Raw genomic sequence first — 25,672 nt, 5'->3', positions numbered from 1 at the left:
GGAGGCGGCGGCGAAGGGGCGGGGGCCGCCATGGACGACAAGGCGTTCACCAAGGACCTGGACCAGTGGGTCGAGCAGCTGAACGAGTGTAAACAGCTCAACGAGAACCAAGTCCGGACGCTGTGTGAAAAGGTGAGCGAGAACAGGGGCGAGGTGCGGCCGGGGAGCCTCGGTTGGGGGGGGGGGGCGGTGCGGTGACCCCTCCCGGGCCGCCCGCCTGCCCTCATCCCGGCACCGGGTCCAGGCACCGGCATCAGCCCCTGGGCGGGGCCGGGCCTTTCCAGGACCCCGGCACACAGCCCTTGGTTAGGCCCGGATCCCCCCGCCCCCGCCCCGGATCCAGACTTAAGGCGTCCGGGATGGGTGGGCGGGGGCTCCGCGGCACCTGGAATTCATCACTCGAGTGTGATTGTGGGGTGACCGTCGCTCTAGTGAGGATTGCTGACAACCCCAGCATTAACCCGGGCGAACTGGCAGTCCCGAAGCTTCAGCCGCCAGGCAGATTAATCTCCTGCAGCCTCGTAATGGAAAATGCACTGAGATGAGCCTGGGTGTTGTGAATTATCAACGCGCAGGCAGATTAATCTCCTGCAGCCTCGTAATGGAAAATGCACTGAGATGAGCCTGGGTGTTGTGAATTATCAACGCGCGTGGTAATAAACAGAGGCTTTTTCTCAGGTGACTCGGCCCTTCAAACATCTCTAATACTTGGTAATGCGTCAGGCATTTGTTTGTAGAGAGGTGGGTGGAATGGCAGACTGTGATTTTTTAAAATAGAAGTTGACTCTAGTTGAGACAGATGGTGGCTGGTCTTCACGTTGAGAGGCTCTTTGGAAGCAAAAATGTTTGATTTTTCAGAAACAAGACGGCAAGTCTTAAGTTTGGCAACAGTGCTTACCTGCAATGATAAGTGGGGTCTGTGTTTCTCCTGCAGAGTAGCACTTTTCAGAAGGTTATTTCTGTTTCTGTTACATGGAAGGTTTTTTTCATTTCCAAAAAGTAATAAAATATGCGGATGGTTTACTGTTTTCAGTCGCTCTTGATTGTGTGATCGTAGACAATCTTCTCAATTCTGTATCCATTTTTTCTTAACCATTGGAATTATTTTGGACTTCACGGTTTTTCTCATTCATCTTTTATAGGCTAGACTTTTTATGTAAAAAGGTCTCATAAGGAGTAACAAAATTATTTATTCTTTAATGCTTTTGAATTGTTATGTATTTTTAAGCCATAATCCCTAAGACTTTCTTGATTTTGTTTGGAAGGCAGGATGCCTCAGAAAGGCATTGGAGGTCTTTATGTATTAACTTTTTTTTTTGAAGTACAGTGTTGCATTTAAGTGTTCAACAAACTTATTCAGCTATAAACATATTTTTTTTCAGGTTGTTTTTCATTATAGGTTATTATAACTATTTATTGATACAGGAGGATGTATTTCTGTAAATAGAACTGCCAAACAAGTGGTATTTTTGTGTTTCTGAGACAAATTGCTTATGGACCACTTCAAGTTCTGTCTACATTCAATTTTCTTGTGTGATAACCTGTAATTTCATGTCTTGAAATTTATGTTTTAAATCACTCTGTCTCTCAGGCTCTAGTGTCAGGTGAAATACCGAGTTCTGAAATTAGCTGAGTCAGTTAACCTCACTGTGAACAGTAGACATAGACTTTAAGTGGTGGGCAAAGTTGGTAGTTGAATCAGTTTTTCCCTCTGACTGTCTAATAATTTTAAGATGTCTTTCTGGAGAAGAATGTTGCACTCCTCCTCAATCACACTTAATCACCTGAGCAAGCTTTCTGAATTTGTCCAGGGAGATTATTTTGACTTCAGCTACTAAATAAACTGGACTGAAAAAAAAAAAAAAGAAAGATAAGTAAATAAATAAATAAATTGGACTGCCAATCCCTAGGATCTTTGAGGTATATTTAAGCTTATATCTTACCCACTTTTTTCTTTGAATATTTGTACTTTTCCACCAAGCATGAATTTTTAAGTGGCAGTCCTCTGTCATTTATCTTCATCCTCCACTTTTGACGGGGATGTGGAGGGCTGGAGAAGAGTGGCCGCCCCCCACCCTTCTCAGCAGTGCTTAATGTGGAGCCCCTTTCTAGTAGCTGTGGCAGACCTTTGTGGTGTTGATTTTCTGTCATCTAACCTTAAGAGTTCCATCTTACTTCCCTACCTCTGCCCTCCTTTTTCCTGCTGAGTGCAGCATTTGTTTATAATGAACTCTCTCGGGGCCAGCCTGAGTTCAGACCCTGGCTCCACAGCCTGATGGCTGCCCAGCCCTGCCCCTCCTACCCCTTATCGCTGAGGCTGGGGTGATCGCTGACCTCCTGCGGCAGTTGTATTAAGACTCCACTGGGGTGAAGTCCTAACAAGAAATTTGCAGTAGATAGTAAATGAAGAAAAGCTAAAAAAAAAAAAAAAAAATAGATGGCTATCCTATCTTCTTTTAAGTGTCATCCTATTTTCTTTTGGAAGAAGCTGCAAAATAAATAGATTTGTCGATATGACTTCTCTGTGGAGAATGTACTTCAAGAGAGGTTTTCCATCTAGTGGCTCTAGAATTCTGAAAAATACAGTTTCGTTATTTCCTGTGGTCCCTGTTACCTGAAGTACGAACTGCTGGGATTAGTAGTGATTTTAGTAGTAGTTCCTTACTTGGTCCACTTAATATGTGTTCTCCCCTTCTAGGTCAAGAATGGCAGGCATAAAGTAAGAGTACAAGAGAAAATAAAAAGTTAAGCCTAACGTTTTAAAACTGTAAAAATCATCTTTTTGTTTAATTCTTTGTGACTAGATTTTAGGTTTTTTAATAATATCATTTTTTGAGAGTCTATTAGAAATATTCTTCTATAGAAAGTTACATCATAGGGTGGTGATTCCTCCCTCAAAATTAAATTTCTGTTCTAACTCAGATTGCCTGAATCACAAAGAAATCAGCTGCAATTAAAGACCAGAGTGGTAGTGGGAAATAGCCCTGTTTTGAGGTAGTGGCCAAATAAAATCCATCCAAATGCCAATTGGAGAATAACTACTGATTAAAAAAAATATATGGGTATGAATGATATGGTATGTTTGGCCTTAGTTTCTGTCTAGAGAAAAACTGCATAAAACAGTTAAGGCATGTCTTCCAAGAAGATGACTAACTCTTCACATGAACTTAAATGAGCAGTCCAGGGGCTTCCCTGGTGGGCCAGTGGTTAAGGATCTGCCTTGCCGCGCAGGGGACGCAGAGTCAGTCCCTAATCTGGGTCCCACACGCCACGGAGCGACCAAGCCCGTCGCCACAACTTCTGAACCCAAGTGCTGCAACCACTGAGGCCTGCATGCGCTCGGGCCCGTGCTCCACAGCAAGGGGAAGCCCGTGTGAAGCAGCGAAGATGCAGCACAGCCAAAAATTAAATTAAATTTTAAAAATTTTTAGTTAAAAAAATCAGCAGTCGAACTTTGGGGCCAGTTGCACATTTTGCCCCTCTTGGTGTATAGAGCGGTTGCTTCTGCCGTTTGTGCAGTGTGCACTGGGATTTATAAAGATAGCGTGCCTGGAGAGCCAGCCTGGCACAGTGGAGGACATTCTGTGACTAGAACTATATTTAACGTTTGGTAGAGTCTCAGGAGGAGACATTTTTAGTCTCTTTGACCTGATAAACTTTATTTTATTCTGTAGAACCTTGGTGATGATACTCTAAGCAGGGAGGGAAATTTTAGCCCATGTGTGTGCGAACAGAGCTTTATGCTGGTGATTATACAGTGGCTACTTAGAAACCGTTTGAGGTTTGTGTAGATAAATATGTAAATTCTATATTGGTCTAATGGATATGTTCCTGGGTCCTGGCCTCAGCCTTGAAAGAAGCAGAATTCTCTGTAGGGTATTACATCACTGATGTGAAAGAGCATGCGTAAATTCCTGAATGCCTAAAATGAAAATTAGGTCCTGGTAAAAATGATTTTTCTGAGTCGAGAAAAGCTCTCGAATAGTTTTCTTTAATAGTTTGTACTTACAAATTGGTGTTAACAGCCAAAAAGCGTAACTATTACTTTGATTTTAATCAATCTTCCCTTGAGCAAGTATTGGTGCCAGCTCTGGTGGCCCATTGATAGAGTTGAAAATGCGGTGATGTAGAGGACTTGCCTGCTGGTCCGTTGGTGGGGAACCTGCCTTCCAGGTCAGGGGCGCCGTTTCGGTCCCTGGTCAGGGAGCGGGGATCGCACACACTGCCGCTGTTGAGCTCCCGTGCCACAGCCAGGACCTGACCCGGCCAGATACGAAGAAGTCATTCTTTAATTAAGTGATCGAGATCGAAAGTAGCTTGTTTCTTTCTTTCTATAACAAAAAATAGCATGACTACGGTGAAATATGAGGTTAAAACCCAGTATTACCAACTGAACAAATCATTTTCCATGCTTATCTAAGCCATCCTTCGTGTCAGACAGGTAAAGAAACTAAACCAGACTAGACCAGCATGAACTACTGCTTATGACTAGAAAGCAGCCTTTTTAAAATCAGTTCATCATTTCTCAGTTGTCCACAGGGTGTGTAAAATCATGTTCACAGATAAAATGAAGATACATTATAACTACTTTCACATGGAGTAGTTTTATATGCAACATATATCTTTTATTCTACTGGAAGATCTTGCAGAGATGTTTCCTTCACTTTTTTTTTTTTTAGGACAAATGCTATGAAGGACTTGGTGGATGAAGACTTCTTTGATTGAAGGAAATCAAAATGCCATAAATTGAAGCTAAAATTAATACCAAAACAGCCACTGCATTTTAGACTATATAAACCGTGTATTTCCTGAACTTAGTTTTTCTAAGAAAAATGGCATTAAAATCACTGTCATCCTTTCCTGGCAGTCCAGTGGTTAGGACACCATACTTTGACTGCAGGGGATACCAGCTGAGTCCCTGCTCAGGGAGCTAGGATCCTGCAAGCTGTGTGCTGCTGCCAAAAAGTTAAATTGAAAAAAAAGACCCATGTCTTCTTTCCAAGAAGGCTAGTTCAGAGCCACAGCAGTGTTTCACGTTTAGGTTTGGGCTTTGCTTGTGTGTTTAAATTGAGATACAATTCACATACTATAAACGTTTGCCCTATAAAGTGTACAACTCAGAGGTTTTAGTATATTCATAGTTTTGCAGTCATCCCTACCATATAATTCCAGAACATTTTCATCACCCCAGAAAATAAACCTTGTGCCCACTAGCAGTCACTCCTCATTCTTCGTTCTCCATCCCCTGGCGGCCACTGACAAACTTCTGTCTCTGTGAATTTGCCTGTTCTAGACATTTTATATCAGTGTCATCATGTGATACGTAATGTTTTGTGTCTGGCTGAAGATTCCACGTTGTAGCATGTGTCAGTACTTCCTTCTCTTTTGTGGCTGAGTGAAATTCCCTTACATGAATATAGCACTGTGGTTGTTTTTATAATTAGGTTATTGCCATCTAGAATTTGTTTCGAAGTTCAAAAAGATATTTTTTCAGATTGAAAAGTGCTTAATCGCTCAGTGGTGTCCGACTCTTTGCGACTCCACGGACTGTAGCCCGCCAGGCTTTTCTGTCCATGGTGGTTCTCCAGGCAAGAATACTGAAGTGGGTTGCATGCTGTCCTCCAGGGGATCTTCCCAACCCAGGCATCAACCCCAGGTCTCCTGCATTGCAGGCGGATTCTTTAACATCTGAGTCATCAGGGAAGCCCATTGAAACAGTAATACATTTTTTTTTTTTTTTTTAATTTAAGCATCTCAAAAATGTAGGGAAGGAAACCAGTGCACTCCACTGGTAAACCCACCTTCCCCTCTCATTACTGCCCTACCTCAGAGACAAACCTGAGGTGGTTTTCCAGGCTTTTGTTCTCTCTGTGCAAAAAGCATGTGTTTTGTGGGCTAGGGAGGATGTTTGTGGTGTACTGTTTTTATTAAAATGGGGTCACAGTTGTCCTAAAACCTTTTTAACCACAGTGTCTTGTTCTGTGTACATATGCATGCCTCATTCTTTCTTAATTTTAACAGAGTATATGATTTTTTTCTTACTTGTGTTTCCAAGCTTCATTTTACTTGGCGTATAGACCTTTGACTGTCTTTGAACTGAAAGAAAAAGTTTGTTCCCTTTTAAAAAAAAAAGTCAGTTCTCATTTATGGAAGAAACCTTGTAGCTGCAGGAGGACAGGCCACCGTACTTATAGTTACGTTGCCCTGTGGTATTGAGAGGGCTTCCCTTGTGGCCCAGCTGGTAAAGAATCCGCCTGCAATGCAGAAAACCTGGGTTCAGTCCCTGAGTTGGGAAGATCCCCGGGAGAAGGGAAAGGCTACCCACTTCAGTATTTTGGCCTGGAGAATTACATGGACTGTATAGTTCCTGGGGGTCACGAGTCAGGCATGACTGAGTGACTTTCACTTTCATAGGATTTAGAAGTTCATTTAATCTCATCTTTTTCAGAGATCACTATGTTCTATGGCTTTCTTTAGATGAATTTGCCTAGGAGTAAGAGGTAATCACTTTTTAATAGCAGATGATTTATGTGTAAATAGAGGGGAAAGGAATTTGTATGCTGGCTATCCCAAAAGCAAATGCAGTAGCTTTGTGGTACTATGGCTCCTGGTACCAGCACAGAAATAGAGATGTCAATAGAGTGTCTCCTGTTGAGGGGTTGGGGAGACTTGACATTTACATTTTCTGTATTCTTAAAACATGGTAGAGTGAAAATAAAGAATTATATGTGAATGTCATTTCCAAACTTTTATTTTCTAAGTTCTGTTCATAGATTTGACTTGATAGCAACAAGAAAGATGTTTTACATGGGTGAAAACAAGTTTGAATGGATAGGAATACAGCAGTGCTTACAGTAATAACAGCTGTCTGCCTGGATGCATCTGGGCCAAGGGGCACTTTCCATCACCACAATCCTTCACTTCACAGTTTTAATTAGGTCTTATCAGAGTCTTGAGGATGGTCTTGATCACTGTCTCCCGTACAGTGTCATGAACCTCTGTCCATAGTTCTTCAGGCACTGCGTCTATCAGACCTAATCCCTTGAGTCTGTTTGTCACTTCCACTGTATAATCGTAAGGGATTTGATTTAGGTCATACCTGATGAAGTGATCAAGACCATCCCCAAGAAAAAGAAATGCAAAAACGCAAAATGGTTGTCTGAGGAGGCCTTACAAGTAGCTGTGAATAGAAGAGAAGCGAAAAGCAAAGGAGAAGAGGAAAGATATTCCCATCTGAATGCAGAGTTCCAAGGAGTAGCAAACAGAGATAAGAAAGCCTTCCTCAGTGATCAATGCAAAGAAATAGAGGAAAACAATGGAATGGGAAAGACTAGAGATCTCTTCAAGAAAATCAGAAATACCTAGGGAACTTTTCATGCAAAGATGGGCACAATAAAGGACAGAAATGGTTTGGACCTAGCAGAAGATATTAAGGAGAGGTGACAAGAATACACAGAAGAACTGTACAAAAAAGATCTTCACAACCCAGATAATCACGATGGTGTGATCACTCACCCAGAGCCAGACATTCTGGAGTGGAAGTCAAATGGGCCTTAGGAAGCATCACTACGAACAAAGCTAGTGGAGGCGATGGAATTCCAGCTGAGCTATTTCAAATCCTAAAAGATGATGCTGTGAAAATGCTGCACTCAATATGCCAACAAATTTGGAAAACTCAACAGTGGCCACAGGACTGGAAAAGGTCAGTTTTCATTCCAATCCCAAAGAAGGGCAATGCCAAAGAATGTTCAAACTACCACACAATTGCAGTCATCTCACACACTAGCAGAGAAATGCTCAAAATTCTCCAAGCCAGGCCTCAACAGTACATGAACCGTGAACTTCCAGATGTTCAAGCTGAATTTAGAAAAGGCAGAGGAACCAGAGATGAAATTGCCAACATCCGTTGGATCATCAAAAAAGCAAGAGAGTTCCAGAAAAACACCTATTTATGCTTTATTGATTGTGCTAAAGCCTTTGACTGTGGATCACAATAAACTGTGGAAACTTCTTCAAGAGATGGGAATACCAGACCACCTTACCTGCCTCCTGAGAAATCTGTATGCAGGTCAAGAAGCAACAGAACTGGACATGGACCAACAGACTGGTTCCAAATCAGGAAAGGAGTACGTCAAGGCTGTATATTGTCACCCTGCTTATTTAACTTATATGTGGAGTACATCATGAGAAATGCTGGACTGGATGAAGCACAAGCTGGAATCAAGATTGCAGGGAGAAATATCAATAACCTCAGATACGCAAATGATACCACCCTTATGGCAGAATGCAAAGAAGAACTAAAGAGCCTCTTGATGAAAGTGAAAGAGGAGAGTGAAAAAGTTGACTTAAAATTCAACATTCAGAAAACCAAGATCATGGCATCTGGTCCCATCACTTCATGGCAAATAGATGGGGAAACAGTGGAAACAGTGTCAGATTTTATTTTTGGGGGTTCCAAAATCATTGCAGATGGTGACTGCAGCCATGAAATTAAAAGACACTTGCTCCTTGGAAGAAAAGTTATGACTAACCTAGACAGCATATTAAAAAGCAGAGACATTACCGTGCCAACGAAGGTCCAACTAGTCAAAGCTGTGGCTTTTCCAGTAGTTATCTATGGATGTGAGAGTTGGACTATAAAGAAAGTTGAGCTCTGAAGAATTGATACTTTTGAACTGTGGTGTTGGAGATGACTCTTGAGAGTCCCTTGGACTGCAAGGAGATCCAACCAGTCCATCCTAAAGGAAAATCAGTCCTGGGTGTTCATTGGAAGGACTGATGCTGAAGCTGAAACTCCAATACTTTGGCCACCTGATGCGAAGAGCTGACTCATTGGAAAAGACCCTGATGCTGGGAAAGATTAAAGAAGGGAGGAGAAGAGGGCAACAGAGGATGAGATGGTTGGATGGCATCACCGACGCAACGGATATGAGTTTAAGTAAGCTCCAGGAGTTGGTGATGAACAGGAAAGCCTGGTGTGGTGCAGTCCATGGAGTCACACATGACTGAGCAGCTGAACTGAACCGAACTATCAGTCTTCAGGTGTGTTCAGTCATGTCCAACTCTTTGCACCCTCATGGGCTGTAGCTTGCTAGGCTCCTCTGTCTGTGGGATTTCCCAAGCAAGGATGCTGAAGCAGGTTGTCATTTCCTCCTCCAGCGGATCTTCCCCACTCAGGGATAGAAGCTGAGTCTCCTGTGTCTCCTGCACTGGCAGGCAGATTCTTTACCACTGATCCACCAGGAAAGCCCGTATCAGAGTTGTAGAGATAATTCAACTTTGGGTACTAAGTCACATTAAAGAAATACTCATGAGAATTCCATGCAGAGTTACATAGTGTACAGAAAAGAGTTGGCATAGCAGCCCCAAGACCACGGTCTGTTTAAAGGCTGGGTGTCAAGGTTGCCTTTGGTGTCTGGAAACTTGGATTCGGAGAGGCCTCTCACCATCCCTGTTGAGAATGGCTCACTGTGCCTAAACTGTTCATGCAAACTGTGATTTATGCTGGACACGTGCTTTTCTCTGGACGTCGGGTACTTTGGTACATCACAGACAGAGGGCCCAGCTCCCGTCCGGGCGCCGAGGCGGAAGGGCTTCCCTTTTCTGGCAGGTCGCACACAGGCGTCGCGGGCGTTGTGTGCAGCTCCGCTGGGAGAGGACTCGCCAGGCCTGCCCTTGATTTGCCCAGGGCCGTGCCGCTGCGCCTTTTCCTCTTGCTGATTGTGCTGTGTCTGCTTCTGCTGTCGTAAGTCATAGCTGTGAGTACACCTGTGTGCTGAGTTCTGTGGGTCGTCTTTTGTGAGTCACCAGCAAACCTGGGGTGCTTTTGGGGACCCCTGACACACAGAGGTTTGTACATTGAGAATTCCAGCTATCAGGCGAACTGTATACTTAACTTCTGCCAGGCCAGCACATCCTTTGCTTGAAGGGACGCCAGAGTGATCACAAAATAAGAGCACTTTACAATAAAGGGTGTGAGTTATCAATCATTTAGAAACATCGGGGATCTGTACCATAAAGATAAAAATTTGTGTGGCCTGATGAAGTGCTTCACTGCTGTGTAGGTAGAAGCTCAGGAAGTACTGCTCTTACTGTAAAGCGCACGCTGAGTCATACCTGTTACCGTCTTCACGGTTTACAGAGCCTGAGCTGGGCGCGCGCTGTGAGTCATACCTGTTCCCCGTCTTCACGGTTTACAGAGCCTGAGCTGGGCGCGCGCTGTGAGTCATACCTGTTCCCGTCTTCACGGTTTACAGAGCCTGAGCTGGGCGCGCGCTGTGAGTCATACCTGTTCCCGTCTTCACGGTTTACAAGAGCCTGAGCTGGGCGCGCGCTGAGTCATACCTGTTCCCCGTCTTCACGGTTTATAGAGCCTGAGCTGGGCGCGCGCTGAGTCATACTGTTCCGTCTTCACGGTTTAAGAGCATGAGCTGGGCCGCGGCGCTGAGTCATACCTGTTCGTCTTCACGGTTTACAGAGCCTGTAGCTGGGCGCCGCGCCATGAGTCATACCTGTTCCCCGTCTTCAAACGGTTTACAAGAAGCCTGAGCTGGGCGCGGCTGTGAGTCATACCTGTACCCGTCTTCCAACGTTTTTACAGAGCCTGAGCTGGGCGCGGCGCTGGAGTCATAACCCTGTTCCGTCTTCACGTTACAGGAGCCTAGCTGGGCGCGCGCTGAGTCATACCTGTTCCCGTCTTCACGGTTTACAGAGCCTGAGCTGGGCGCGCGCTGTGAGTCATACCTGTTCCCGTCTTCACGGTTTACAGAGCCTGAGCTGGGCGCGCGCTGAGTCATACCTGTTCCCGTCTTCACGGTTTACAGAGCCTGAGCTGGGCGCGCGCTGAGTCATACCTGTTCCCCGTCTTCACGGTTTACAGAGCCTGAGCTGGGCGCGCGCTGTGAGTCATACCTGTTCCCCGTCTTCACGGTTTACAGAGCCTGAGCTGGGCGCGCGCTGAGTCATACCTGTTACCGTCTTCACGGTTTATAGAGCCTGAGCTGGGCGCGCGCTGTGAGTCATACCTGTTCCCCGTCTTCACGGTTTACAGAGCCTGAGCTGGGCGCGCGTGGTGAGTCATACCTGTTCCCCGTCTTCAGTTTACAGGAGCTGAGCTTGGGGCGCGCGCTGAGTCATAACCTGTAACCGTCTTCACGGTTTTATAGACCTGAGCTGGGCGCGCGCTGAGTCATACCTGTTCCCCGTCTTCACGGTTTACAGAGCCTGAGCTGGGCGCGCGCTGTGAGTCATACCTGTTCCCCGTCTTCACGGTTTACAGAGCCTGAGCTGGGCGCGCGCTGAGTCATACCTGTTACCGTCTTCACGGTTTACAGAGCCTGAGCTGGGCGCGCGCTGAGTCATACCTGTTCCCCGTCTTCACGGTTTACAGAGCCTGAGCTGGGCGCGCGCTGTGAGTCATACCTGTTCCCCGTCTTCACGGTTTATAGAGCCTGAGCTGGGCACGCGCTGTGAGTCATACCTGTTACCCCGTCTTCACGGTTTATAGAGCCTGAGCTGGGCACGCGCTGTGAGTCATACCTGTTATCCCGTCTTCACGGTTTATAGAGCCTGAGCTGGGCACGCACACAGTGTGAATCATACCTGTTACCCCGTCTTCACGGTTTATAGAACCTGAGCTGGGTTAAGATAACCACATGTCCTTAAAGGAACAGTTGAATTGGATAATATTTACATTTTGGTGCTTTTTATTTCCATATTTAAAGTAAGAAGGTACTGAAGATAGTGTTTGTATGTGAAGGAGATTTCCTCTTTAGATTTGGAACCATCAGCTGAATGTTGAGGTTTTTTCCCAATAATAATAACAAATAGAAGACATCAGGTCCAGGGACTTCCTTGATGGTCCAGTGGTTGAGAATCCACTTTCCAGTGCAGGGGATGTGGGTTCGATCCCTGGTTGAGGAACTAAGATCCCACATGCCCCAGGGTAACTCAGCCTGTGCACCACAAAGAGCCGGCCCAGCCCCCCCAAAAACAGACTTCAGGTCCAACTGAACTCTGATGATTTATGTTCCTCAGTGTGATTTTTTTTTCCTGAACAAAATTAGGAAGCTATTTTTATGGACTAAACTTGATAAAAATGCTGTTTCATTCGTGAACTTGGACATTTCTGAGCCATCTGTCAAACCTCATAGGAGATACTTGATGATCCCTAAAGTTCCCTTCAGTGTTCATTGGAGTTACACCCTGTAGCAGCTCTGCCCTCCTCCTTGCCCCGGCCCAGTGCCTGACTGGGCAGCAGAGAGCGCGTGTCTCAGGGGGACATAAACTCTTACCATATCTGCTCATTACTTCAGAGGATTTTTTCATTTACTTTCTGATTCTGGGCTCTTATTAGGAAAATTGTTAGATAAGTGAGGTGTCGTGAACTTGAACTTAGTCAATATATTTAATTTGTCACTGTTTATATATAAATTCTCTACTTCAGGGCCTCCAAACAGTAACTTGAGTTATTAAATATAGAATAGTTGAAATAAAGAAGTTGAAAATTGTCCTATGAGTTGGTGTAAGGTGTTTGTGAAAGAATTTGAATAATTGTGGCTTTTTCTTTAACATTGATGTTTGTAACCTATAAATAATATTGTTCATTTTAAAAAAAAAACAGCTTTGAGATGAAATTTTTATACCACACAGGTCGCTGATTTTGAGTGCTCAGTTCAGTGGCTTTTAATACATTCACAGATACGTGCATCCATCACTGCACTATTAGAATATTTTCATTACTCCTAAAAGAAATCTCGTACCCCTTAGTTATTACCCCTCAGCCTTAGGCAGCCCTGATGTTCTGTCTCTGTAGATTTGTCTGTTCTGAACATTTCACATCAATGGAGTCATCCAATATGACCATTTGTGACTGTCTTTCACTTAGTATGTTTTCAAAGTTAATGGCGTGTATCAGTCTTTCATTCCTTTTTTTTTATTATTGAATAATACTCCGTTGAACAATAATACCATTATTTATTCATTAGTTAATGGCCTTTGAGGTCATTTCCACTTTCTGTCCATTGTGAGTAATGCTGCCATGAACATGTGTCAGCTGAAGGTTTCATTTCTCGAGTGTCTGTCTAGGGATGGAATTGCTCGATCACATGGCGGTTCTGTGTGTAACATTGGGAGGAACTGCCGGACTGTTTTCCACAGCAGGTGTACCGTTTTAGATTCCCACCAACACTGTGTGAACATTCCCAGTTTCCCCACATCCTCAAAAACACTTCTAATTCTTTTTAATTGAGCCATCCTATGAAGTGTAAGGTGGTATCTTGTTGTGGTTTTAGTTTTACGATTTTATAATACACATTTCAGTTGGTTTTTTTCCTCCACATTTTCTTAAATAGACAAGAAATGATGCCTTCAGATTCGTGAGAGAATCTTAACTGTTGATTTCATTTCTTTAACAGGCTAAGGAAATTTTAACAAAAGAATCAAATGTGCAAGAGGTCCGTTGTCCTGTTACTGTCTGTGGAGATGTGCATGGTCAATTCCATGATCTTATGGAACTCTTCAGAATTGGTGGGAAGTCACCAGATACAAACTATCTGTTCATGGGTGACTATGTAGACAGAGGTTATTATTCTGTGGAGACGGTGACTCTTCTTGTGGCATTAAAGGTATGACTAATGAAATTCATTTTTTTTTCCCAAGCTTTAAATCAGCAAAAGACAAGAGTGGGCATTGTATATCATTATGTTCTAGTTTATGATCCATTCATTTTATAGCCCCTTAAAATAATAGTTGATTTTACATCTTTTGGGAGCAAGATATGAAAATGATGCATTAAACATCTCTTCTGGTAAATTATTGCTATAGGTAGTAATCCATGGCTGAAGTCTTGGAATCATTTTTAGTCAACTTATCCCGCATATATAGTTAATTGATAATGTATTTTTAAAATTCTTGACTTGAGAAATCTGTTATTCCTGTGTCTTTTCTATTTTTACTGTCATTTAATGCATATCTTCATCACGTCACTTTATTAGAGTACAGTAATGTGGTAACTTACATTTCTGTCTCCAAGACCTGACCCCTCCAAATCTACCTTGTGTATGCTGCCAGATTAAATCTCTCATTTAACTTTCATCTTACTTCAGTGTTCCCAACTCTTCAGTGATTTCATGTTACCTGTAGAATCAAGCTTACGCTCCTTGACCAATCCTCTACTGTCTAGCCTGAATTTGCTACTCAGATTGGTAGCATAAACTTTTTGCCTCAAATCAGAGTTTAAATGTGCTATCTCCAAATATTTCCTTATCTGATTTCTTCAAAAGATTACTGTCTCTTATTTCTTACCCCTCTGCCAAAACTCAGCTCAAGTCCTACTGCTTCCATTTTAGCTTTACTCTTTCTACTCTAGATTATTGTAAAACTTATTCTCACATCCCTTATTTATGTCACGTAGTGGTTTATTGCCTTGTTTTATTTATTTCTCATACTTCCTGAAGTGAAATTAGTCCCCAACCAGCAGAATTCATGTATTATATTTCTGTGGAACTGGCGTCTAGCTTCGAACTCTGTGCTCAGTGTTGGACACACAGTGGTTGCTTAGTAAATACATGTGAAGTATGCACTTGCAGCTTTTTGGTTTACAGAATCTGATGCTTTTTCATACTTCTTATCAGACACATTCCTAACTAAAAATTATGCCATAAAATACATCTCTATGTTCTGTCATGGAAAGGAAGCTATAAATACATTTGAAACGTTGCCCAGATTTTTCAGGGCCTGTATTTGTGTTTTGTTGGCAAATACATTCTTCCTGTGGGAAATAAAAAGGAGGACGAGTCTGTAGAGTTTATCTCGAGTCCAGATCTCTGGTCTGTGTCCACTGAACATTAAAAAGTAATAGTGTTCTGAAAAGACTGGGAAGACTAATGATAATTTGAGTATGAAAAAAGTGTTAGAGACAAAGAATCAGGTACAGTTATCAGTTAATAAGGAATTCCAGCAAGGGGAGCATGAGTACATAGTAATGAAGAAAGATGACCATAAAAAAATATTTTGAAGTAATCAAGAGGGGAGCTGGTGATAAATGAGACAATTTTTTATTCTGAAAAAGAATTCCATTTAATGTGTTGGCCATTAAATGAAGTGGATCAGAGCTTAATGTGCTTAACTAACACTAGTAACTGCCAGGTATACTGTGGGTTCCTTTTCCTTTCCCTCCAGGTGCGTTATCCAGAACGCATCACAATACTGAGAGGAAACCACGAAAGCCGACAAATTACCCAAGTATATGGCTTTTATGACGAATGTCTGCGAAAGTATGGAAATGCCAATGTTTGGAAATATTTTACAGATCTCTTTGATTATCTGCCACTTACAGCTTTAGTAGATGGACAGGTATGTATGTGGGGGTGGATAAAAGATTTTTTATTAGTAATTTAGGGTCTAGATTTATAGGACATTCTTTCTGCATCTCCCTGGCCTTTTCTGTGTCTTTCCCTTAAGGTTTCAGAACAGGGCGTTGGGTCATTTTTATGTGCGACAGCAAATCCTTTTTTTCATCCTTTTCACCTTCCTGCTTCCCTTTCCATTTATTGATCCATCTATTTATACACCATGCGTTAAGTGACAGTCTGATTCTAAGTAATAGGACAAATCTCCCTCCTTGGAAACTTTCACAGTCTTCTACTAACACTCATAAGATAAAAATTATTTCCAGATGACCAAGTGGAAGTATGGTGCAAACTGAAACTTTTAGATGTAGTAAGGGATGCAATGCAGGAAAATGCATTTATTTATAAATCACATTTTATCTGTAGAAAAGAAATGTAAAATAAACATTTAATGCAAAGAATGAAACAGTAAATAAATTTAAAGGGTTAATTAAAAAGAAAAGCAGAAATGGATACCAACAAATACAGAGTTGATGAATATAGCCAAAAACAAGTTTTGAAAAGTCTATTTAGGAAACATAATAGTAAAAACTGATCTAGAAAAAGAGGAGGAGGTCACATGAAACACTGGGATTGAAAAACAAAGCATTACTCTTAAGTATGGAGGTACTTGCATATCACAGTTATAGCTTTACTTCAATAAACTTGAAAAGATAGGTGAAATTTATTGTAGCAGAATATTAATTATTAAACTGCTTCGAAGAATTTAGACCAATGTAAATAACTACCAGGCAAAGAAAAAACTGAAGAGTAACCAGATCTAGATAGTTTTATAGGCAAATTCTACCAAACCTTTAAGAAATACAACATTTCCATGTTTTACAGCTTAGGAAAAGATGGAGAGCTTAAAACTCACTTTGTATAGCTAGTATAGCCCCAATATAATGTCAGACATGGCAAGCACAGAGAAAATCAGACCAAAACCATTTGAATGATGTGCTGTATCTTTGAATCTCAATTAAGAAGTGAAATAACATTAATTGTATTAAAAAAAAAAAACATTTACTATACTTATCAGCAAAACATCAGAAACCTCTTCAAAATTAGGAGGAACGTGTCCTCTAAAACGTTATTATTATTATCTCTGACTAAGAATCCCTGGAGCCTGGACCTGGGAGTACTATCTCCCCTCCTTCCCACCAAATGTTTTATTTTTCAATTTTGTTTTTGGAAGTCCTAGCCGATGCACTGAGCAGTAAAAAGAATTAAAAGGTATAAACATTGAGAAGTGAAAGTGAAAGTCACTCAGTCGTGTTGGACTCTTTGTGACCCCATGAACTATAACAGTCCATGGAATTCTCCAGGCCAGAATACTAGAGTGAGTAGCCTTTCCCTTCTCCAGGGGATCTTCCCAACCCAGGGATTGAACCCAGGTCTCCCATATTACAGGCAGATTCTTTACCAGCTAAGCCACAAGGGAAGTGCAAACATTTGAGAAGAAAATAGCAAAAATATATTTGAAGGCAACATGATTATGTACTCAGAAAACTCTTAGAAAACTGACAGGCTATTATATTAGAATCATTAACGAGCATCAGTAGGATCTTTGCTGTAAGAGAAATTTAAAATTTTTATCTGTCAGCAGTAACCAACAGAGAAGGTAATGGTGGGTGGTCACAAGCACAGAAATTGCATTATAGAGAAAGCAGAAACATACTACATAAAACACCTAGGATTATAAAGAAAAAAGAAGAAATATATTTAAATATTAACTGCTCTCTCCAATAATGTTTTTTGGGTTTTTTTCTATTGTATTTTATAAAATTTTCCACTATGAACATTATGAAAGATTGTTTTGAAAAGAAAAGCTACTAAGGTTGACATTAGTAAGCATTATTTACTCTCCATTGACTTTTAGCATTTAATAAAACAAGTTCATTTTCTTTTTAAATTCCTAAACAGATATTCTGCCTCCACGGTGGCCTCTCTCCATCCATAGATACACTGGATCATATAAGAGCCCTGGATCGTTTACAAGAAGTTCCACATGAGGTAAACTTAAACTTAGTTTTAATGAAAAAGAAAGAAATATAACCACATTGTGGTAACCTTAGGTTAGTCACATATGAGTGTTAATAATGTCTGTTATGTACCCCATTTTCTTTGCCAGGGCCCAATGTGTGATCTGTTATGGTCAGACCCAGATGATCGTGGTGGGTGGGGTATTTCACCACGTGGTGCTGGCTACACGTTTGGACAAGATATTTCTGAAACGTTTAACCATGCTAATGGTCTCACACTGGTTTCTCGCGCTCACCAACTTGTAATGGAGGTATGTCCCTCCCCTATAGGATGATCTCTGCTTCTAATAAGTGTTTCTCTAGAAGGCTTCATGACTTAGAATGTCAGAAACATCCCTCCTCATTACCTAAAGGAAAGGAGAAAAAAACTTGGTTGGTTTTAGCAAGTAAGGAAAATATTGTTGACCAGAGCAAAATTGTAACTCACTTTAAGACTTAGAGAAAAATTGCAAAAATAGTAACAAAAAAATTCCTTTGTGTCCTACACTCAGATTCCTTGAGTATACTTTAATGTTTGCGTCATCATTCTGTCTCTCCCTTCCTGTTCCCCTTTCCCCTGACTTTTTTTGAACTGTTTGACTGTCAGTTGCAGGTGAGATGCTCCTTTACATCCAGATTTCCATGTGTATTTTGTAAGAATAAGGACTTTCTCCTAAATAACCACAGTATAGTTATCACAGTCTGGAAATTTTCATTGAGAAAGTACTATTATCTAAATACTTTATTTTTTTATTATCTCACCAATGTCCTTTTATAGTTAAATTTTTTATAGCAAAATTTAACTGTATTTGTGCGTGTATAGTCTAATCCAGGCTCATGCTGTATTCAGTCCCCTTTGATGTGGACATAATTCCTCAGATTTTCTTTGTTTTGGATAATCTTGACATTTTAAAAGACTACAAGCATTTTATGTTGTAGAAATAGCCTTCGTTTGTGGTTTGGCTGATGTTCCTTATGATTCAGGACAAGCATTTTTGGCGGGCGTATCACAGTATGATACGATGCTTATGTCCTTCTCGGCCCATCATCGCAGGTCATGAGATCCACCCCACTGCTTGTGGCATTAACTTGGATCACTTAGTTAAGGTGGTGCTTGCCAGATTTCTCTACCATGATGTTACTATTTTTTTAAACACTAAAGGAATATAAATAGAATATAATCCTTCCAAACCAGTAGGGAGGGGCTTCAGGATGTTAGAGGAAACTTCACTAATCCAATAGAGGCAGGTAGGGTAACAGCATGGTAAATAAAGAACATGAATTCATGTGGTAAAGATAAACCTAATTGTATCAGTCACCATAAGGAATGTGAATGGATGAAGATTTGTACTTCCCTAAAATACTGAGACCTTCAGATTGGATACATCATAAGAATTCATCTGTTATTTGGGGTTTATCTAAAACATAATGATACCACAGACCAGAAGTAGATGGATGGAAAATGGTGTATCAGTATGTCAATTAGATAATTATCCAAAGTATAGCTAATCACATGAACAAGGCTTTAGATACTTATAAATAAAAAGAAGTCTTCACTGATGAAAATTGATCTGGTTCTACAGGAGGGAATAATTCTAAATTTTAATTTACCTAGTAATAGAGTCAAAATTCATGAAGCAAAAGTTAATATAATTTATGAGGAGGAATTGAGACCTTTTCCATCACTGTGGGAGAAATCGGAATACACACCCTAGCCCTGATCTGAAACATAGACTAAGCAGAAAAAGGTACTGAGCCCTAAGTAACAGTACTCTGTGTCCACAGGTGAGCCTCAGTGCAGATGTCTAGTATAAGAGATGAAAAATAAATAAAAGATGGACATCACATCAGGTGACACACAGAATACTTGCAACCTTCGAGTTTTCATTTTCTGAACTTAGCTCTGTCAGCATTACAATTTTATGGTGAAATACTGATTTTGATGGTTTGTTTTTTTTTTTTAATGTTGCAGGGATACAATTGGTGTCACGATCGGAACGTGGTTACAATTTTCAGTGCACCCAATTACTGTTATCGTTGTGGGAACCAGGCTGCTATCATGGAATTAGATGACACTTTGAAATATTCCTTGTAAGTACCTTTAAATCTTAATTGTATGGAATCACTTTTAGAAGGAGAACTATAATGTAGATTATGAACATTAGAGGTAGAAAATTTCTGGTTTTGGATTAGTGGGCTAAGAAACATAGCAAACCCTTTCCCCAACAGAAACCACCATTGGACTGGAGAATGTTACTTTATACTATTATTTCACATTTTTGAGGTTTGTCCTAAATCTATACAGCAAATGTAGAAACACTAATCCTAGAAGGTCTGCTGACTCTCAGCGTAACACCAGTGTCAGTGGAATTTGAGTCAGAGTGTGCTCTCTCCCCTGTTTCCAGATCCCTGGTACAGAAGCTACTCCATAGGTGTGGTCAGGAAGACGGGGCTTCTCCCCCCACACAGGCAGATGCCAGCACATCTCAGCCTCCCCAGTCCAGTTCTGTTAATACTTCCTGTGGCTGCAGGCAGTCGGGCTGACACTCCCTTTCCCTACCTGGTCCTAGGGTGGAGGCTTTATTCCAGTTGTGCACGTTAGGAGTAGGGAATGCTGTATCCCTGGTTCTTGCCAGCACCTGCTCTAGAACAGGGGATCCCACTAAGAAGTGGGCCTTCATACCTGCCTGCATCTCTTAACAGTGACATAAAAGTTTTGTTCAGAAAGATGCAGAAAAAAGTTCCTCACCTCTGCCTGAGGGGACTGACCTTACTTAGAACAGGGTCAAGAATTGCAAGCCTAAGTATTGTGTTGAAGACAGTGGCTAATGTGGTGGAGACCAATGAAGAAGGCTCTCATAGCTTCCACAATATTAGGAGCAATAAGCAAAAGAGGAAAGCAAGGAGAACTTTAACAGATAAAACCAGGAAAAGAGAAGAGCTTTCCTGAGATCATCACAGTCAACTCTGGGAGAAAAGAAGGCTGTACACAGTTACCAGGCTGTATGGACACAGGAGTAGTCAGACACATCATGGTCAAAATGCTGAAAGTCTAAAAGAAGAAATCCTAGCGACAATAAGAGAAAAATGACTTACAAAAGAGAACCTCAATAGAGTAATCAGCTGACATCGCCTCAGAAAGGCAATGAAACATTCTTAAAGTGCTAAAAAGAAAAAAATCCAGGTCATAATCCAGCACAACTTCAAGAATGCAAAAAGAAGGGCATACTCAGATAAACAAAAATGGAGAGAATTCAGTGCTAGCAGCCCTGCCATACAGGATATACTTTTAGCACTTCAGGCTGAAAGCAAGTGACACCAGACAGTAAGTCTGCTACACACAGAAAATAGTAATTGCACCTTCTTAATGAATTTAAAAATCAGTTGCATGACACAGTATGGATGTATTTGTAGTATAGTTGAACTTGTAAGAAATGGAATATACAGAAATGTAGATTTGACAGTAACAGCACAGAAGAGGTGGGTGGGAACAAAGCTGTACTAAAGTAAGGGCCACCAGATGGTAAATTTGAATTAAAGGAAGTATACGAAGAAAAAATGAGAAAGATATTTAACAGAATCTATAAATATACACTCACTCTCCTCTCTCAGCTTAATGTTGTAAGAGTATGTAAAATAGTAATTATATAGTATTATATATAATTAGAGGGTTTGTAACATATATACTCTGTGTAACATCAGTAGCAAAAAAAGTAAGTGGAAATGGAAAGGAGCTATATGCTATCTAGGAGTGAACACCTCTTAATTCACTAGAATTTACAAATCTGAAGTAGAATTTTGCAAGTTGTATAGTCTAGGTTCTAGAGAAAACTGCTAATAAAACAAGAAAAATAATTGTACAGTTACTAAGGAATTTGAATAGTATGGTAGAAAATATTTTACTACAAAGAACACAGAGCAGGAACCAAGAAACAAAGGCCTAGTTTAAAAAAAGAAAATAACAGGTATAAATCCAGCCGATACCAGTAGCACTGAATGAGTCATCAACACAATGCTATCAAAGGGCAGAAATTATCAAGTTGGTGTTTTTGTTTTTAAATATCTAGCTTTATAATGTCTATAGGAAATATAATTTAGATTCAAAAACATGAATAGGTTAAAAGAAGCATGGTGAGAAAAGATATGCTATGCAAATAGGAACCACAGAAATGCTGAACTGGATATACTAATAATACCAGACCAAATAGGTTTCAAAACAAAAAGTGCTACTAGACATGAAGAAGTATATTTCCCAGTGATCAAGAGTCTGACTATTAGGGAAAGATATCACAAGAATATGCGCTTCATAGTGGAGCCCTGAAATACATGGAGCAAAAACAAAAAGAACTGAGAAACTGACAATTCAACAACAGCAGTTGAAGACTTCATTATGCCACTCAGCAACAACAGAACTACACAGCAGACCAGCAAGGAAACAGAACACTTGAGAAGCATTGTACCTCACACCTACAGAACTCTCCACCTGGCAACAGCAGAACAGTCTTCTCCAACGCGCCTGGAACGTTGTCCAGTACTGACCATGTGCTTGGCTGTGAGCCAAGCCTCAGTAGATTTAAGAAGAATGGGATCATACAAAGTACGTTCTCCAAACATGGTTGGGTGAAATTAGAAAGCAATAACAACAACAACAGGACTTCCCTGGTGGTCCAGTGGTTAAGAATCTGCCTGCCAATGCAGGGGACTCCGGTTCAATCCCTGGTCCGGGAAGATCCCACATACCATGGAGCAACAAAACTGGTGCGCTATCAATACTGAGCCAGCATTCCAGAGCCTGTGAGCCATGACTAGAGAAAGCCCGTGCACAGCAATGAAGGCCAAGCGTAGCAAAAAAAAAAAAAAATTAATTGATTAATCGAATAAAAAAATATTTAAAAAAAACAACAACAACAACAAACTAGGAAAATGTATAAATAGGTAGAAATTAAGACACTCCTAAATAACCTTTCAGGTAGTGAAAAAATGAGATGAGTGAAAATGAAAACTCAGTGTACCAAAACTTATGGGATATCACAGTGAAAGCAGTGTTTTCAGAGAAATTTATAGTTGTAAATGCCTATATTAGAAATCAGGTAGAATTAGAAGTTGACAGTCTGTAACCCAGAAGAGGGCTGTCACCAGAACTCACTTATGCTGGTACCCTCATCTCCGAATCCAGCCTCCATTACCTATCTTTACTTACATCTTATGGACCTAGAAAAAGAAGAGCAAGCTAAAGTCAGTGCAAGCATATGGAAGGAAATAAAGTTAGCAGTGGAAATAAAATGAATTAGAAAAATAGTGAAAACCAATGAAACCAAATGCTGTTTCTTATTGATAGAACTGAAAAGTCTTAAGTAGATTGGCCAAGAAAAAAAAAAAGAGTGAAGACTCAACATTAGCAAAATCCACACAAGCCTTACTGAAATAAAAAGAATTGTAAGGGAATACAAGGAGTAACTATATGGGGGCAAATTGGGTAACTAGGATAAAATGGATGAATTCCTAGAAAGACAAAAAGAAAAACTACCAACACTGACTCAGTTAGAAATGGAAAACTTCAATAAACCTGAAGCAAGTGAAGAAATTGAATTAATAATTTTAGGACTTCCTACTAAGAAAAGCCCAAGCCCAGTTGGCTTCACTTGTGAATTGACCAGATGATTAAAAAAAGGAATTAGCACCACACCTGCACAAACACCTACAAAAAAACAGAAGAGGAAGGATTACTTCCCCACCCATTCTTTAAAGATATTTATTTCCCTAATACCAAAATCAAAGACATTTTAAGAAAACTACAGACCATAGTCTTCATGCATATATAGATGCACAAATGTGCAACAAAATAGTAACCAAGTCCAGCAGTATATAAAAAGGATTATACACTGACCAAGTGGGATTTATCCTAGGAATGTGAAGTTGGTTCAAAATAGGAAAATCAGTTCTTATAATAAACCATATTAATAAAGGACAGAAACCACATGATCATCTCAGTAAGGCCAGAAAAAGCCATTTGTCAAAATCCAGCACCCTTTCACAATAAAAATACTGAATGACACAGATTTGAACTGCGTGAGTCCACTTACATGTGGTTTCCTGTTTTAGTACTCTTAACAGTCATATTACAGGATCCTTGGAACCACAGGCAGGAACCACATATACAGAGGGCTTGACTATAAGTTATACTCGGATTTTCAACTGCAGAGGGTCGGGACCCCAACCCCCACCTCGTTCAAGGGTCAGCTATACTCACCTAGTCAAAGAAGGGAACTTTCCCATCCTGATAAAGGTCATCTACAAGAACCCCACAGCTAATTTCATCATTCTTAATAGTGAAAGACTGAATGCTTTTCCCTTAAAATCTAAAACAAGCATGTCTGCTCTCATTGCTTCCTTTCAGCTGATGATAATATTACAGACCTTTTATGTCAGACATGAGCCAGACAGCTTGTTAGCTTAAATCTTCACTGTAGCTCACAGAACATCTGCAGTGACCTTCCCAGGGTCATAACACAGAAGAGGTGGGAGACGAGTACTGCTCTTTCTGCCTCAGTGTCTTGTTGTTGATTGTTTGCCTGCAAAGTCAAAACCTGTAACCATTTGCTTTCTCTTTTTTTTTTTGCCATTTATAGCCTTCAGTTTGACCCAGCACCCCGTCGTGGAGAGCCTCATGTGACCCGGCGCACCCCAGATTACTTCCTGTAAATCCCTCTTGGGAAAACCTGCCTTTGTATGTGGAGTATATCTGGCTTTTTAAAATATATATATATATATTTAAAAACAAAAAAAACAAAAAAAGCAACAGTAATCTATGTGTTTCTGTAACAAATTGGGATCTGTCTTGGCATTAAACCACATCATGGACCAAAATGTGCCGTACTAATGATGAGCATTCAGCACAATTTGAGACTGAAATAGTTCAACACTAAGTTCTAGATCGGTCGGTCTTAACAGTTTGCCTGCTGTATTGTAGTAACCATTTTCCTTGGGACTGTTCAAGCAAAAAAGGTAACTAACTCCATCTCTTGCACTTACTGGGAAATTTTAGTTAAGAGTGTTTAACTGGCATGGATTAATAGGGTTGGATTTTTATTTTTAAGAAAAATTCATAAGCTAACTTCCACTTAATTCATTACCATTTATTTTATTGAAATGTATAATTAACTGAAAAAAGGATTCTTGGGAGTACGTTGTCATAACATTTAAAGAGATTTCCCTTCTTTAAAACAAAATTACTGTTTTATGTTGATCTGCATATTTCTGTATATTTGTCATGATAGTGCTTGCATTCTACTTGGTGTACTGAGCAAATAAACTTTCTGTTTTAAACAAAAACATGTTGAGTTACTGTGGTACACTTTAAATGAAATTTTACTCGCTTGAAATTTCATAGAAGATCTCTGACCTGTAATAAATAGTTGTGTTGAGGTACTTTAAATATGGTGTCCTTTGTATAGGACTTATTTTCAGAAAAAAAAAAATTGATAATATCTGATAACTTTTAGGCCATAAAAGATTATTATTTGTAAACATCATCTCCTTAGGTAATTTGTATTATGCACACTTTTTAAAGTCTTTATTGAATTTGTTACAATATTGTTTCTGTTTTATGTTTTGGTTTTTTGGCCGCAAGCTATGTAGGATTTTAGCTCCCGGGTGAACCTGCAGCCCCTGCATTGGAAGGCAAAGTCTTAACCACTGGACCACCAGGGAAGTCCCCCTGTAACTCACATTTTAAACTGGATTATATGCTAAACCTGTAGGATGACATATGGGTGGGTAGATTCTTAAAAACCAAAATATGGTTTTTATCTTTACCTTTTAATCTAGAAATTAGAATAATCTCCAGATAAATTTTAGTACAACTGATAGGACTATTTAAGTGTATAGTATAAACCCCAAGTAGTAGAAAGGAAAATACAGAGTCATTATGTGGTGTGAGGGAAGAAGAAAGGGGGGAAAAAAAAACCTGAATTTTTTCATCTTTATATAATAAAATGACATGGTAAAAAATAGGTATAACATCTCAAAATTATAGTCAATGTAAATGAACTACATTTTCTAGTTGAAAGACAAAGGGTCAAGTTTGATTTTTTTAGAAAATCCAGCTATATAACTGATTACAAGACACATATCAATAGCAAATGATTTGGATAGGTTGAAATTAAAGATAGATTAGACCAAGAAAAGATGCTAAACAAGGGAAATCTGGAGTAGCTATATAAATATTAAAACAGACTTGGAGACAATTTTCAGAGTATAAGA

At 40.4% G+C, this 25,672-nt stretch overlaps 1 protein-coding gene across 2 annotated transcripts; it reads left to right on the top strand.

Moving 5' to 3' along the window:
- PPP2CB (protein phosphatase 2 catalytic subunit beta) lies at positions 1-24,742 on the top strand. Of its 2 annotated transcripts, XM_043454415.1 has the most exons (7): positions 1-132; positions 13,416-13,625; positions 15,181-15,354; positions 17,313-17,402; positions 17,521-17,682; positions 19,383-19,501; positions 24,040-24,742. In XM_043454415.1, the coding sequence occupies exons 1-7, from the start codon at positions 31-33 to the stop codon at positions 24,110-24,112; spliced, it is 930 nt and encodes a 309-aa protein (XP_043310350.1). In that variant the 5' UTR covers positions 1-30; the 3' UTR covers positions 24,113-24,742. The 2 variants fall into 2 exon arrangements, with proteins under 2 accessions (XP_043310350.1, XP_043310351.1); XM_043454416.1 differs by lacking the exon at positions 15,181-15,354.
- Positions 24,743-25,672: the final 930 nt, after the last annotated feature.

Source organism: Cervus canadensis, chromosome 31 (assembly GCF_019320065.1).
Source record: "Cervus canadensis isolate Bull #8, Minnesota chromosome 31, ASM1932006v1, whole genome shotgun sequence".
NCBI lineage: Eukaryota > Metazoa > Chordata > Mammalia > Artiodactyla > Cervidae > Cervus > Cervus canadensis.
Note: the sequence above shows the minus strand (reverse complement) of the source record. Positions and strands in the feature narration are given on the sequence as shown.